The 13,880-nt window shown below is 37.1% G+C and overlaps 1 protein-coding gene across 1 annotated transcript; it reads left to right on the forward strand.

Annotated features, from left to right (window-relative positions):
- The first annotated feature begins 5,133 nt into the window (after positions 1 to 5,133).
- LOC113098407 (sodium/potassium-transporting ATPase subunit alpha-1-like) lies at positions 5,134 to 12,910 on the forward strand. Its single transcript, XM_026263499.1, has 22 exons — positions 5,134 to 5,244; positions 5,404 to 5,517; positions 5,646 to 5,705; positions 6,369 to 6,572; positions 6,688 to 6,801; positions 6,893 to 7,027; positions 7,388 to 7,505; positions 7,588 to 7,856; positions 7,944 to 8,252; positions 8,398 to 8,532; positions 8,612 to 8,804; positions 8,895 to 9,070; positions 9,361 to 9,497; positions 9,585 to 9,735; positions 9,827 to 9,995; positions 10,083 to 10,237; positions 10,593 to 10,716; positions 11,915 to 12,060; positions 12,158 to 12,288; positions 12,380 to 12,481; positions 12,574 to 12,665; positions 12,768 to 12,910. Exons 1-22 carry the CDS (start codon positions 5,233 to 5,235, stop codon positions 12,794 to 12,796), a joined length of 3,075 nt encoding a protein of 1,024 aa, XP_026119284.1. The 5' UTR covers positions 5,134 to 5,232; the 3' UTR covers positions 12,797 to 12,910.
- The last annotated feature ends 970 nt before the right edge of the window (positions 12,911 to 13,880 follow it).

Raw genomic sequence — 13,880 nt, forward strand, 5'->3', positions numbered from 1 at the left:
GACTTCTCCAAAAAGGTGATATAAATGAGTCGGTTGAAAATATGAAACATGTTGAGGAACTGTGTAATAATAGTGGTATTAAATATAAATAAAACCAAGGAATGAGTTATCACTTGTACTGAGCAAGATGTTGCTGGTAATGACGGAGGTTCACCCGGATGAGATGGTTGAGAATTTGAAATATCTTGGCACACATATACTGTAGAAAGTAAACTGAGTTTTGTAGATAACAATAATAATATTCTAAGAAAATGCATGCAACGTCTATTTTTAATACAGGGAATCAGTAGGTTTGGAGTAAGTCAAAACATATTGGAGATTGCCTACAGATCGTTGGTGGAGAGTGTGCTGACCTATAATTTCACTTCATGGTATGGGCATCTAAATTGTAAGCAGAAAAATAATCTGGCAAGAGTCACTATTATACACAGTTAGTCAAATCACAGAGTTGGGTGTGTTGGGAAAGCAGAGAGTATATTAAAAGACCCAACTCATCCTCTGTGTGATCTGTTTGTTTTGTTTGTTTTTGCCCTCTGGGAAGCAATTTTTAATGCTCAGAGCAAAGACAAATATTAATAAAAGATCTTTTGTACCTTCTGCGATCGGATTTATGAATCAAAAAGGTATGTGATAATGGTATAATGGTACTTATGTGTTTTGTATATGTGTCTGTATGTGTTTAGCTTTTTGCTGGTGTGGTCAAACACTAATTTCAACCATGGTTGACAATAAAGATGTATTGTATTGTATTTTTCTTATTGTGATTAGAACATTATTTAAATGTTACACAAGTGTTTCTTACAACGTTCTACTAAATTTATTTTCACCCAGATTGGTTGGCACCATTTAAGCTTGGTAATGTAGAGCTCTGGCAAACTGTAATACAGTATGTGTTTCCTGACCACAATCCAGCGAGTCCTACATGTTCCCATGTGAACATGACATACTTGTTTATGGTCAGTGTGTTCACATTGGGTTTTAAGCTTCATCCAGGAGTCAACTGCAGATCAGTACCAATATATGAGGTTCTTCTGCTTGAAAGACTTCACACATGGAGTTCTGTATGAAGTCCTTTGAGTTCTGGATCCGATCATTCATGAGGTCTCTTAATGTAATCCTATAGCCTCTTATATACCTCTGTTAATCGCTAACAGGGCTGAACAGTCCTGATTTCAATAGAGAGACCATATGGGCCAATGTTTAACAATGGTTTCGGAAGAACACATTTCCATGACCCCGTGCGACATTTTGCGTTTGTTGTGTCAACCTGCCATCTTCACTTTCACTGTCCATTTTGTGTTTAGATATTGGTGTTACTCTTTTGTGCGTTTCTGCTGTTTATAGGTAAGCAAAGACATCTCGAGGGCAAAACTGGTCAAGCTTCAAGAGCGTAATAAAATAAGAAATGTACATAAATTAGCTGGCTAATGTATTTTGTTTCAAGTTCTTATGAGTTCATTTCAATTCATCTAAACGAGTTTGGGTAAAATGGGTTCGATTAATGTTCCCAGCCATCACAAGACATTTCTCAACAGATATTTTTAATAACTGATATGCAGTCTTGTAATGTTGAGAGAAAACATTTTGAGATCGACTTGCTCCTTAAGATGTTATACGTACTTGATGAATATTCTCAATGTTGAAAGAAGTTTCTGGGCTTATTTGGGCCAAAATACACAGTCACAATACATTTTAATTGTTTTGCTTAAAAGGCATAATTATTGAAAAGATGTTTATTTGCAGAAAATTCAAAATGTAATTTAACCTCTGTTTCATGCAACAGTGAAGCAGATAAATAAAGATCTCTTCTGGTGGGCTTTTGGGGCATGAGTTATTCACTCTATTTCTGCACAATCCCTCAAAATTAGTGTCTGCTTTTGCTATAGGCGACTGTATAATGAGAGGATGAGAAGCGGATGAATGTAGGTGTCTTCCCAAAACGAGTGGAAAATTCTGTTCAGGGACAAAGTGGGCAGACGGGGGCGGGGTGATGTCTGGGAACCTGAACCCTGGAGACACAAATCTTTGTGACTCGGTTAGGTAAAACTACTCTCCCTCTCCTCTCTGTTCCTCTGTCCCAATCGCTCTCGAAACAATGGTCTCTCTCATGCTGTGAGCCTTGCACACACAATAATATCCCTTATCCCTGTCCAGAGAGGACAGTATGTGCTGAGATTTTTCCAGGGCCTCGTAACCCGATGATTCCTTGAGGAAAAATCCACAGTCTGGGGGGGGATGTGATTACAGGTACCTTAGAAATGGACGTTTTAAAGGAGTAGTACACCGAAAAATCCCAATTCTTTCACAATTCACCATTTATCTTACAACAACCGAACTGTGTCAGCCGATGAATATGTAGAGTGTGACATCACAAGAGCTGAATGAGTCCGCATGTGGCTGAACGTGTTTTTGTTAGGGACAAAGTAGAGTTTACTTATTTACGGGTACTGAAAACTGCTCATCTAATCCGTATTTAAAGGTAGAACTGTCTGTTTTATAACCTAAGTCCTGTTTTGAACTCAAGTGTTATGTAACGTGAGGCTGTATTTGGTACTGATGCCAGACGTTACTTACGCATGATAACAACAATGAAAATAGAGTTAAACCATAAACCATTTATTAAATATTAATGTGGTGCTGATTTTGACCATATTTAGATTTTTACATTTAAATCACTTTTATTACTTTTTTTTCAGTCTGAAAATAGTCAAATAACCTTTCATTTGTTGAGTAATTAATTCACTGTATTATACCAAAAACAGATATTAGCATGTGATTATTTATATATATATGGCTAGAAAAAAAATTCATTTTATTTTGTTTTACCTTATGTTTTGAATTAAATTAAACACCTTTCATTTGAATATTTATTCACTGGATTATTCCAAAAATATGGTTATTTAAAATATAATCCACACGTTTGTTGTATTTCAGCGGGGGTGATTCCACTACAAAATAATGACCATTTTATTCTATTTTATTCTCAAGCTTCAAAAGACAAAGAATATAACAAACATTGTCTACCGTTATGTTCCAATGACAGCACACATCCCATTCCACTTTCCTCATCCTTCAGAAGAAAGATAGTCATACAGGTTTGGAATGACAGGGTGAGGAAATTCATTTTTTCATTTTTGGCCCTAGATGTATGAATAGACTTTTATAATGACATTGAATTATGCTGACATACTAGAAGTGACAACTTTCTTCCAAAATCCTATTCGTGCTGATTTCTGCAGTGTTCTTCATGAGAGACACTGCCTTCTTTCACAGTTGTCATGTTTATTTTTCTGTTGATCTGTTGCCTCTGTCTCTCTCTCTCTCTGTCTCTCTGTCTGCGGCTGACACTTCCCTCCGTGCTCACAGCTGCGTGTCTGAGAGAGTAAGCAGCTCTTAGAGACACTCTACAGTCCTTACTGCATGGCCATGAGCGGCTCCCAAGAGCACACTTACAATGCTGACATCAGTACTTTTGGAAAGAAAGAAATGGCAGAAAGACTGCAAAGTGTTAATTTGGGGTGACTAAACACACACAGACAAACACACAAGGAAACAAGAGAATGTTACTTGTAAATGTTCTCTAAATATTCTGAAACAATAGTAACATTTAAAAACATTGGATCGTGTATCAACTTTGAGAGACCCTTGCAAGAACATAACATAGCCAATGCGGAATACTATATTTATATGACTATATATTTATGTTCTATACTTTTTGATTGGGAAAATATATGTATTTCAACTGTTCAAAACAACAGATTATGTTATGGGCTAGACATTACTAACAAAAGATTAGATTTGATTGCATTTTCCTCCTTTCAGAGAACTAAAGTACTCATTTGCCATTTCTGCTCACATTTAGCCCCTGCTATAATCACTTGTCAGAGACAGTGTCAGAGCCCCTTCCCCCTAAACATTCATGTGTACACTGAAAGACTACAGCACAATGTCTTTTCATTTTGAGAATAATCCCTGTATCAGACAGACCAATTATTGGATGAAGCACTGGAACCGGTTTACTAAATGATAGTTTTCACTGTTTGTAGGTATTATTAGCTATTACCTTGTGTGATTTGATCCAGGAATTGCTATTTCCAAAGACTAAAATGGACTAGCGCACTTGTTTCTTACAAAGTAACATATTATGTCTTATTCACGTGATTTCTAAGTAACACAAGGGCAGGTCACCTACTTTAATATATAATGTTTCCTTTAAGAGACGGGACTGCTTCGTTAATAGAGGTTGCACAACTGCTTTAAAGTGCCATTTCATGATCCCAAGTTAATGAGTGCCAGACCTTTATGAGCAAAAAAAATAAATATTAAAAGGTAACCACAAAAACAGCACCATTGATTTCTGCTTGAATTTGCTTGAGAGTCTGATCGCCACTGTTGACATTCCCACAACCCTGATTTCACCTTGAATGTGCGCACAGTTCATTCCCATCTTCCTAACACATGCTGTCATTTATAGGCCTCTCTGAGCTGCAGCACTAGCTGATCCTGGTTTTCCCAGAGTATTTACCAAACAAATGGATGGAAGCTCAAAAGGAAATGTGCAATCCATTCTCACAGACGTGTAAGTGGTGGCATGCTGTAGAAAAGCATAAATACAGACTAAACTTAATCCACTGTTGACAGAGAATAGATACTGAGAGGTTTACAAAACACGAACAAAACGTATGCCAAACTTGCATTCAGAATTCTTGAGATATGAGATTGTAGCTCAAAAGCGTAGTTTGATTTTACCAGTTTTATTACTGGGTGTTGAATGTCAAAGGACACAGTTTACACAGTCATTCATCTTTTATCTTTGATATGGAGAAACGGCCAAAAGCCATAAAAATCAGGTGGTGTCAGACTAATAAATGATTTATAAATGCAGAGAGATTCAGTGTTAAAGACAAATCAGTGCACACAAAGTTTTATGATAAATTGTTATGTGCAAACTACCACAGGTCTTTTCAAACACTGAGTAAGCTTGTTCATCATTGAGATGTCAATGACATGACCTACCATTATGGATGAAGGTTGAATAAATGTTAAAGCTCCATGACAGCCGCCTAAACTCCTCCCTTATCTTCTTACAGCTCCGCCCTGAAACAGGTGAGTTGGCAGGGTATAAACTGTGTGAACCTTGCTTGGACACGCAGGAGCCAGAGAGGCTTTCAGAAGGACTACAACATCTAAAACCAAAAAGCTCTAGATTTTAAATTGAACTAAACAAGGAAAATGGGGCTTGGAGTGAGTGGGCTATGGCTATGATTTATTATACTGCCAGTTGCATTTCACATTTGCTTTTGTTGCTCTATTTTAATTTTTTTTTTTCTCTCTCTCTTGTTTGCTTTGTTTACATAAGTTAATGTGTTTGTTGCATATGTTAAGTATCGTTATTTTTGATAGACGGGGAATGATAAGTACAAATTGGCGGCAACTTCAGAGGATGGAGCCAAAAAGCCAAAAAAAGGGAAAAACAAGCAGAAGGACATGGACGATCTTAAAAAAGAAGTGGATCTGGTAGGAAATTCATATATAAATGCATTTTTTTTAAATACACATTGCATCAAAATACTTTTAACATTTCATTTAACAATAGTCATTTCTGTGGGAAACTAAGATTTAAAGGCTCTTTTTGCTTTTATCAGGATGACCACAAGTTGACAATGGATGAGCTTCACCGCAAATACGGCACTGACCTGAACAGGGTGAGCTTAGTGACCCTTTTAGGAAACATTGTGTATATAAAATGATATCATATGAAATCACATGCATCTTTTATCTTCTTAGAATGACACAAATTATTGTTGTTATTATGCATATAATACAATTTGGTTACCTTATTTAAAATCTTTGAAATTTTGGATTGTTAAGCTCAATATGTCTTCTCTGTCAAATCAAAGCACTTTTCCTCTAAAAAATTATATACGCCATCTGTGTAAGAGGTTTACCAGCAAGCATGTTCAAGTCAAAATAATTATGTAATTGAAACGGATTATATGTTGTTAAGGAAAACATTAATACAAGTACTTGCAAATAATATATATGGATTTGAAACCTATGTGCATAATATTATTTGAGTCATTTATTCTCAACTGTCCTGGAACGAAACCGGACATAAGCAAGTGCGGCACTGCCATTTGCTCCACCCCCACCTGGATCAAATCTTCTGCCCCACCCTGACCTTCACTAAACTTCAACACCTCGAGGACAGCATGCCCCCTTTTTAGTTATTCTACAAAATCTCCATCTTAAATTTATGTTTATATTTAAAACTTAAATATATGTTTTAAGCTTAACTCACCATGCAACAACTTTTAACAAATTGTAATATTATTATTATTATTTTTTATTATTATTATTTTTGGCAGGGCTTGTCCTCTTCTCGTGCAAAGGAGATCTTAGCTCGTGATGGGCCCAATGCCCTAACCCCACCTCCTACAACTCCAGAATGGGTCAAGTTCTGTAAACAGCTCTTTGGTGGGTTCTCAACGCTGCTGTGGATTGGTGCGATCCTTTGTTTTCTGGCGTACGGTATCCAGGCTGCCTCCGAAGATGAACCTGCTAATGACAATGTAAAGTGGAACAAAAAACGTTTCATATTATAAATATTTTTTATACCAACAACAGTGAATCACACAATTTTCAATAGCTTAATTTGCCCCACTATGAACCTGTTTGATTTTGCAGCTTTACCTGGGAATCGTGCTTGCTGGTGTTGTCATAATAACAGGATGCTTCTCATACTACCAAGAAGCCAAGAGCTCTAAAATCATGGAATCTTTTAAGAACCTTGTTCCTCAGGTACTGAAACGTAAAAGGTGTTCTGATAAAAACGTTGCATCTTTTACTTACACGTTCTATCATTAAATTCTAATACAATATGGTTTTGTAGCAAGCCCTGGTTGTGCGTGATGGAGAGAAAAAGTGCATCAATGCAGAGGAGGTAGTAGCTGGCGATCTTGTGGAGGTCAAAGGTGGAGACAGAATCCCAGCTGATCTTCGTATCATCTCTGCGCATGGATGCAAGGTAAGACACAAAGCTTATCAGAATCGCTAAAGTAACATACTCCCACTGAAGGGATTTAGGTATGCTGGCGTCCTCACCAATTTTTTATTCAAGTCAGCGAATTATTTGTTGGTGAACAAGTTGTCTATGCTGGTCTACAAGCTAGACTAGGGCTCTCCAAACATACTCCTGGAGGGCCACTGTCCTATAGAGGTTAACGCCAGCTTGCCCCAAATACACCTTCCTGGAAGTTTACATATATTTGCAAGACAGAGGCCCTCCAGGAGCAGTATTCAATACGCTAAGCTAAACCAAGACCTAACCAATAATAACCAGCTATCTTGAACCAACTTGGATGTTAATGGTGTTCTTCCTTTCCAGGTTGACAACTCATCCCTCACTGGAGAATCTGAGCCCCAGACTCGTGCTCCTGATTTCTCCAATGACAATCCCCTGGAAACCAGAAACATTGCATTCTTCTCTACCAACTGTGTTGAAGGTACAAAGATAAAACAGCTGAATTGTGTTGGATAACAAAAACAACTTCAGAATTATGTAATTAATAGTTACAATGTTCAAAGGTACTGCCAGAGGAATTGTCATCAATACCGGGGACCGTACTGTCATGGGTCGCATCGCCACTCTTGCCTCCAGCCTGGAAGGTGGACAGACACCAATCGCTAAAGAGATTGAGCACTTCATCCACATCATCACTGGTGTTGCTGTCTTCCTGGGTGTCTCTTTCTTCATTCTTTCCCTAATTCTTGGATATGGGTGGTTGGAAGCTGTCATCTTCCTGATTGGAATCATTGTTGCTAATGTACCTGAAGGTCTCCTTGCCACTGTAACTGTAAGTCAGAGTTCAATGTACACTTCTAGAGCCAAAGTACACTTCTTTTGAGCCAAGAATTATTACTTAACTTGTAACTTCATCTAGGTGTGTCTAACTCTGACTGCCAAACGTATGGCGAAGAAGAACTGCCTGGTGAAGAATCTTGAAGCTGTGGAGACTCTCGGCTCGACCTCCACAATTTGCTCTGACAAGACTGGAACTTTGACCCAGAACCGAATGACCGTCGCTCACATGTGGTTTGACAACCAGATTCATGAAGCAGACACCACAGAGAACCAGAGTGGAACCTCATTCGACAGGAGCTCTGCTACTTGGTCAGCTCTAGCACGTGTTGCTGGCTTGTGCAACCGTGCAGTCTTCCTTGCTGATCAAAACCATGTGCCTATCCTTAAGGTGTGCTTGAGTATCTCAATATTCAGTACTTTAAAATATTTTGAGAAACATTTTGATGATTTATGTTTAGAGTGACTTGTAAAAGTCCATTAAATGTATGTCCATCATCAAGACACTATCAGTAAAAGAAATAATTCTTTTGCAGCGAGACACAGCTGGTGATGCCTCAGAGTCTGCCCTATTGAAATGTATTGAGCTGTGCTGTGGTTCAGTAACTGAAATGAGAGAGAAGTACACAAAGACTGCTGAGATCCCTTTCAACTCCACCAACAAGTATCAGGTATTTTTGTTGAATTATTCTTTAGATATTTACAGATTTGACTGACCTTAGTAATAGCCCCTAATATGTCTTGTTCTAGCTCTCAGTCCACAAGAATCCCAATTCCACAGAGTCTAAACACCTGCTGGTGATGAAGGGAGCCCCTGAGAGAATTTTGGATCGATGCTCCTCCATTTTGATTCAAGGAAAAGAACAGCTTTTGGATGATGAAATGAAAGATTCATTCCAAAATGCTTACGTAGAACTCGGAGGTCTTGGAGAAAGAGTGCTGGGTAAACCCGTCTTATGAAGTTCATCTTCTGGAGTTTTGTTGCAGTTAAAACTATGACTATTTAGACTAATGATTGTGTCCTTTTTAAAAGGTTTCTGCCACTTTAACCTACCTGATGACCAATTTCCTGAGGGTTTTGCATTTGATTCTGACGAAGTGAACTTCCCAACTGAGAACCTGTGTTTTGTTGGCCTTATATCCATGATCGATCCTCCTCGTGCAGCTGTACCAGATGCTGTGGGCAAGTGCAGGAGTGCAGGAATCAAGGTGTTGTTTCACCTTGATTCAAGACTGATGGCTTGATTATATTTACTCATTATACCTATATTGAATTAAATGAATCAGATGATCAAGCATCTATGTCTTCTATCACAGGTTACTTGTGACCATCCAAAAACAAGGCTATTTGTAAAGGGTCTTGAATCAAGAAGTCATTCTTGGTTCAAGATCCATTTGTGGAATATGCTGTGAATATTTAGCAGCATATTCAATTTTGTTCATAGTTGTTGTATATACAATGAGTTTATCAAATTATAATTCAAAATCTTCTGTTTCAGGTTATCATGGTTACTGGTGACCATCCAATTACAGCTAAAGCTATCGCAAAGGGTGTCGGTATCATCTCTGAAGGGAATGAGACTGTGGAAGACATTGCTGCACGTTTGAACATCCCTGTTGGAGAGGTCAATCCAAGGTATACTGACAATCTCAAACAAAGCATTTAAAGAAACCAAGTTTTGAATTTGCTCTAGAAGCCTGCTAATACAAACTGTATCTCTAGAGATGCTAAGGCCTGTGTGGTCCATGGAGGTGAACTGAAAAATATGAGTGAAGAAGAGCTGGATGATATCCTGAAACACCATACAGAAATAGTGTTCGCCAGAACTTCTCCACAACAAAAGCTGATTATTGTGGAAGGGTGTCAACGACAGGTATCATAAGAGATCGATCTATCCAATCCTATTGATCCTAGACAATTTCGCCCAGCAGATACCATTGTAATGCATTTTTTCTTCTTATCAGGGTGCCATTGTAGCTGTAACTGGCGACGGTGTCAATGATTCTCCTGCTCTGAAGAAGGCTGACATTGGTGTGGCTATGGGTATCGCTGGATCTGATGTATCCAAACAGGCTGCTGACATGATCCTTCTGGATGACAACTTTGCCTCAATTGTCACTGGAGTAGAAGAAGGTATGACATGTTATTGGGAACTTGATTGACTGAAGAATTCTGAAGGGTATTTTGAGACCTGTTTCTCAAGCTTGTCTTCCACTTTAGGCCGGCTGATTTTTGACAACTTGAAGAAGTCCATTGCCTACACCCTGACCAGTAACATCCCTGAGATCTCACCCTTCCTTTTGTTCATCATTGCTAATATTCCTTTACCTTTGGGTACCGTCACCATTCTCTGTATTGACCTGGGCACTGACATGGTAGGTGAAAGGACACATTTTACTGCTACAGAATATATTCCATTATGGGAATCAGGGGCCAAACACTGAAGGGGTATAGACACATATTGTATAGATTAGTCTATACGTTTGTTTTCTTCATTTTATTTGTTTTGCCAGCCCCTAGAGACCAAATGGTAAAAAATGTAAATAAATGGTTCTACATATAATCCGTTGAAACTATTGACTTAAAATTGTGGCTTAAATCTATATTTTAAAATTAAAATATCCTATGGAACTGTGCTTTACTTAGATGACTATGCGTGCTTCTGGTGGCATAATGCATGCTGTAATTGGCTGCAGCTATATTTTGATTTGTTGATTAATGTTTCCACAGGTTCCTGCTATCTCATTGGCCTATGAAATTGCTGAAAGTGATATCATGAAGAGACAACCCAGAAACGCTAAAACCGATAAACTGGTGAATGAGAGGCTAATCAGTATAGCCTATGGTCAAATTGGTAAGCATATTTTTATTTTAAACAGTAATTTATTACTGTTAGTGCTATATTCATTCTTTGACCAGGTTTTGAACGAGTACGCTATTGTGTACTATATTTTACTCTTACCATAGCATTTCCTTTAATTATTATGGAAGCTTAACGTACAAAATATCACCTACGAACTAAAAACAATTTCGATGTTACTAATGTGCAGCTGCAGCAGGCTAGCTGCAAAAGCATCTTTGTTTTGGATTATTTGGTTTTATTTCATTAGAGAATCCATGCTGATAAACAGCTATATTCTGAAATTCTAAATCGTCTGTGTGTACAAATATGCCAGCAAGCATGACAACCAAGAAGTGTGGCTATATCTTTAGTCAGTGCATTACTGTAATAGACCAAACATAGTAATCTGGCGCTTTTCTACTGCATGTTACGGCACGGTATGGTTAATTTTTTGTTTTTGTTTTTCCACTGGGTACAGTACCTGGTACCTGGTACTTTTTTTATCCGTTGAGGTTCCAAGTGAACTGTACCATTACCAAAACATGACTTGTAAACTCTGGAGAGAATAGTAACTACCTGCTTCACTGAATTTACGACGGAAACAAAACAGAACTGCTAGATGTAAATTAGCACAGTCAGTGATGGATCGAACTGTTTTGAACAAGCGCACCCTTTCTTAACAACCAAAAAGTGGCTGTTTCATTGTCTGTTGAATAATCTACTTTTTATTAAGACCCTGGGCATGAAAAATGGGCATCGGATGACCCCTTTAAAATCCGAAATAATGAAATTCTAGTCAGATTTTTTCATTTTTATTTTGCCTTAGACAATATATAAAAGAAAAACATGTTCTTGTGTGTTCTTGAGGTCAGAAAAGTAACATAAATGTTATAATATATATTATATACTCCTATATTATATATTATATTTTCAAGCAAAACCAAAATCATGAGTGCTGCAAATATTGCCACAAATTTAGAGAAAAGTATTTCCTAATTCAATCACTTTAGACCACAAAACTCAGAAAACAAATCTTGGTTGGACTGATTAATGGAATTCTAAAATAAAATAAAAAGTAATAATAAATGCTGTACATTAAATAAATACATTCAAATAAAACAAGCGCTTGATTGTAGGTTACACACAATTATTTAAATCTACTGACAGACCCTGTAAACTTGAATTTCAATGTCATCAAACTTATTTCTAGGTATGATGCAAGCAGTTGCAGGGTTCTTTACCTACTTTGTAATTCTTGCCGAGAACGGATTCCTGCCTTCAGATTTAATAGGAATTCGAGTCAACTGGGATGATAAGCAAGTCAATGACTTGGAAGATAGCTATGGCCAGCAATGGGTAGGTGTCACAACTGTATAAATAGGAAAACTTCTATAACACAAGCAAATGTGAGGTATCAGTCATGTAAATATGGCTCATCTGTTTATTCTTCCAGACATATGAGCGCAGAAAAGTTGTGGAGTTCACATGCCACACAGCATTCTTCGCCAGCATTGTAATTGTGCAGTGGGCCGATCTGATCATCTGCAAGACCAGAAGGAATTCCATTATACAGCAGGGAATGAGGTATGTAAACAAAGGGTCCAGCCATAAAATTGTGCAAAAGGCATCATACTGGGTTGTTTTTATAGGATGTGTCACAACTTTTCTTTTCTAGAAACAAAATCCTCATCTTTGGTCTGTTTGAAGAAACTGCTCTGGCAGCTTTCTTGTCCTATTGTCCAGGCATGGACATTGCTTTGAGAATGTATCCTCTCAAGTAAGTGGAAATACCTGTAACTAGTCTTTGGCAGCAAAAAAATGGGCTAGCTGACCTTGAAAACCCAATTTAACTTTGGTATTATGTTTCAGACCATGTTGGTGGTTCTGTGCCTTCCCATACTCGCTGCTCATCTTCGTCTATGATGAGGTTAGAAGATACATCCTTAGACGGAGCCCAGGAGGTAATAACAGATATTCCTAACAGATGCTGATAACTTTCATAGGAGTATTTGTTATCTTGCAGTGAATGAACAAGCGCTCATATCTCTTCTGATTTGTTTCAGGCTGGGTGGAAAAAGAAACATACTACTGAAAGAAGAAAACTTTCTGTTGCAAACATGTGCAAGAGGACATTATTTTTGATATTTTCAAAATGATACAGAATCTGGTCATTTTCAATCAATAAATATGTCAAATTAGAAGAGAATTTGCATTTGTGTCTTCATTATGCACTATGAATCTGAAAAGATTTAATGAAAATAGTGACCTAAATGACATTTTGCCAAGAGATATATATATATATATATATATATATATATATATATATATATATATATATATATATATATATTTTTTTTTTTTTTTTTGTTGTTTTTTTTTATATATATTTCTTCATTTATTTATTGGAATACAGATGGCGAGTTTGTTTGTTTCTACAAATCAGATCAGAGCTTTAATCCCGTTGCTGATTAGTTAAATGATATTCTCATCAGGTAAATTGCCAACTTCAGAGGTAACTGTAATTAGTTTAGTTTAAGAACAATAGAAGTCGACTGGATGCTCCACCATGATATAAAGCACTCATGATGGTGACGTCGTTATTGTCTTTGATTTACCTCAATGTGACATATTAATTACATTTGAAATCTCCTCTCTCAATTTAAATAAATCAAATAAAATCTGAATGCTTGGGCAGACAGCAATAACTAAAAGTATCTCCACTGAATAAAGAACAGAGAGAGAGAGAGAAAGAGAGAGAGAGAGAGAGCAACCTCCACTAATATTGGCACCATTGGTAAATATGTGGCTGTGAAAATAAATCTGCAAAGTTTTCACAAAGCAATTGAAAGTGGGGGGAAACTCACATTATGAAATAATGTTTTTTTTTTTCTCCAATGCATGTTGGCTACAATTACCGGCACCCCTAGAAATTCTTATGAGTAAAATCTGAAGTATATCTCAATTCATATAAAAATTTTTTTAGCACAACAGGGGCACTAGGAGCATGAAATTGTCCATATATATATATATATATATATATATATATATATATATATATATATATATATAGAACAGACCAAAAGTTTGGACACACCTTCTCATTCAAAGAGTTTTCTTTATTTTCATGACTATGAAAATTGTAGTCACACTGAAGGCATCAAAACTATGAATTAACA

This window comes from Carassius auratus, chromosome 1, assembly GCF_003368295.1.
Source record: "Carassius auratus strain Wakin chromosome 1, ASM336829v1, whole genome shotgun sequence".
NCBI classification, from domain to species: Eukaryota; Metazoa; Chordata; class Actinopteri; order Cypriniformes; family Cyprinidae; genus Carassius; species Carassius auratus.

Coding starts and splice junctions, on each gene's coding strand:
- LOC113098407 (XM_026263499.1), top strand. Junction 8,253..8,397: donor ACCATGTGCCTATCCTTAAG/GTGTGCTTGAGT, acceptor ATTCTTTTGCAG/CGAGACACAGCTGGTGATGC. Junction 9,996..10,082: donor TGTCACTGGAGTAGAAGAAG/GTATGACATGTT, acceptor CTTCCACTTTAG/GCCGGCTGATTTTTGACAAC.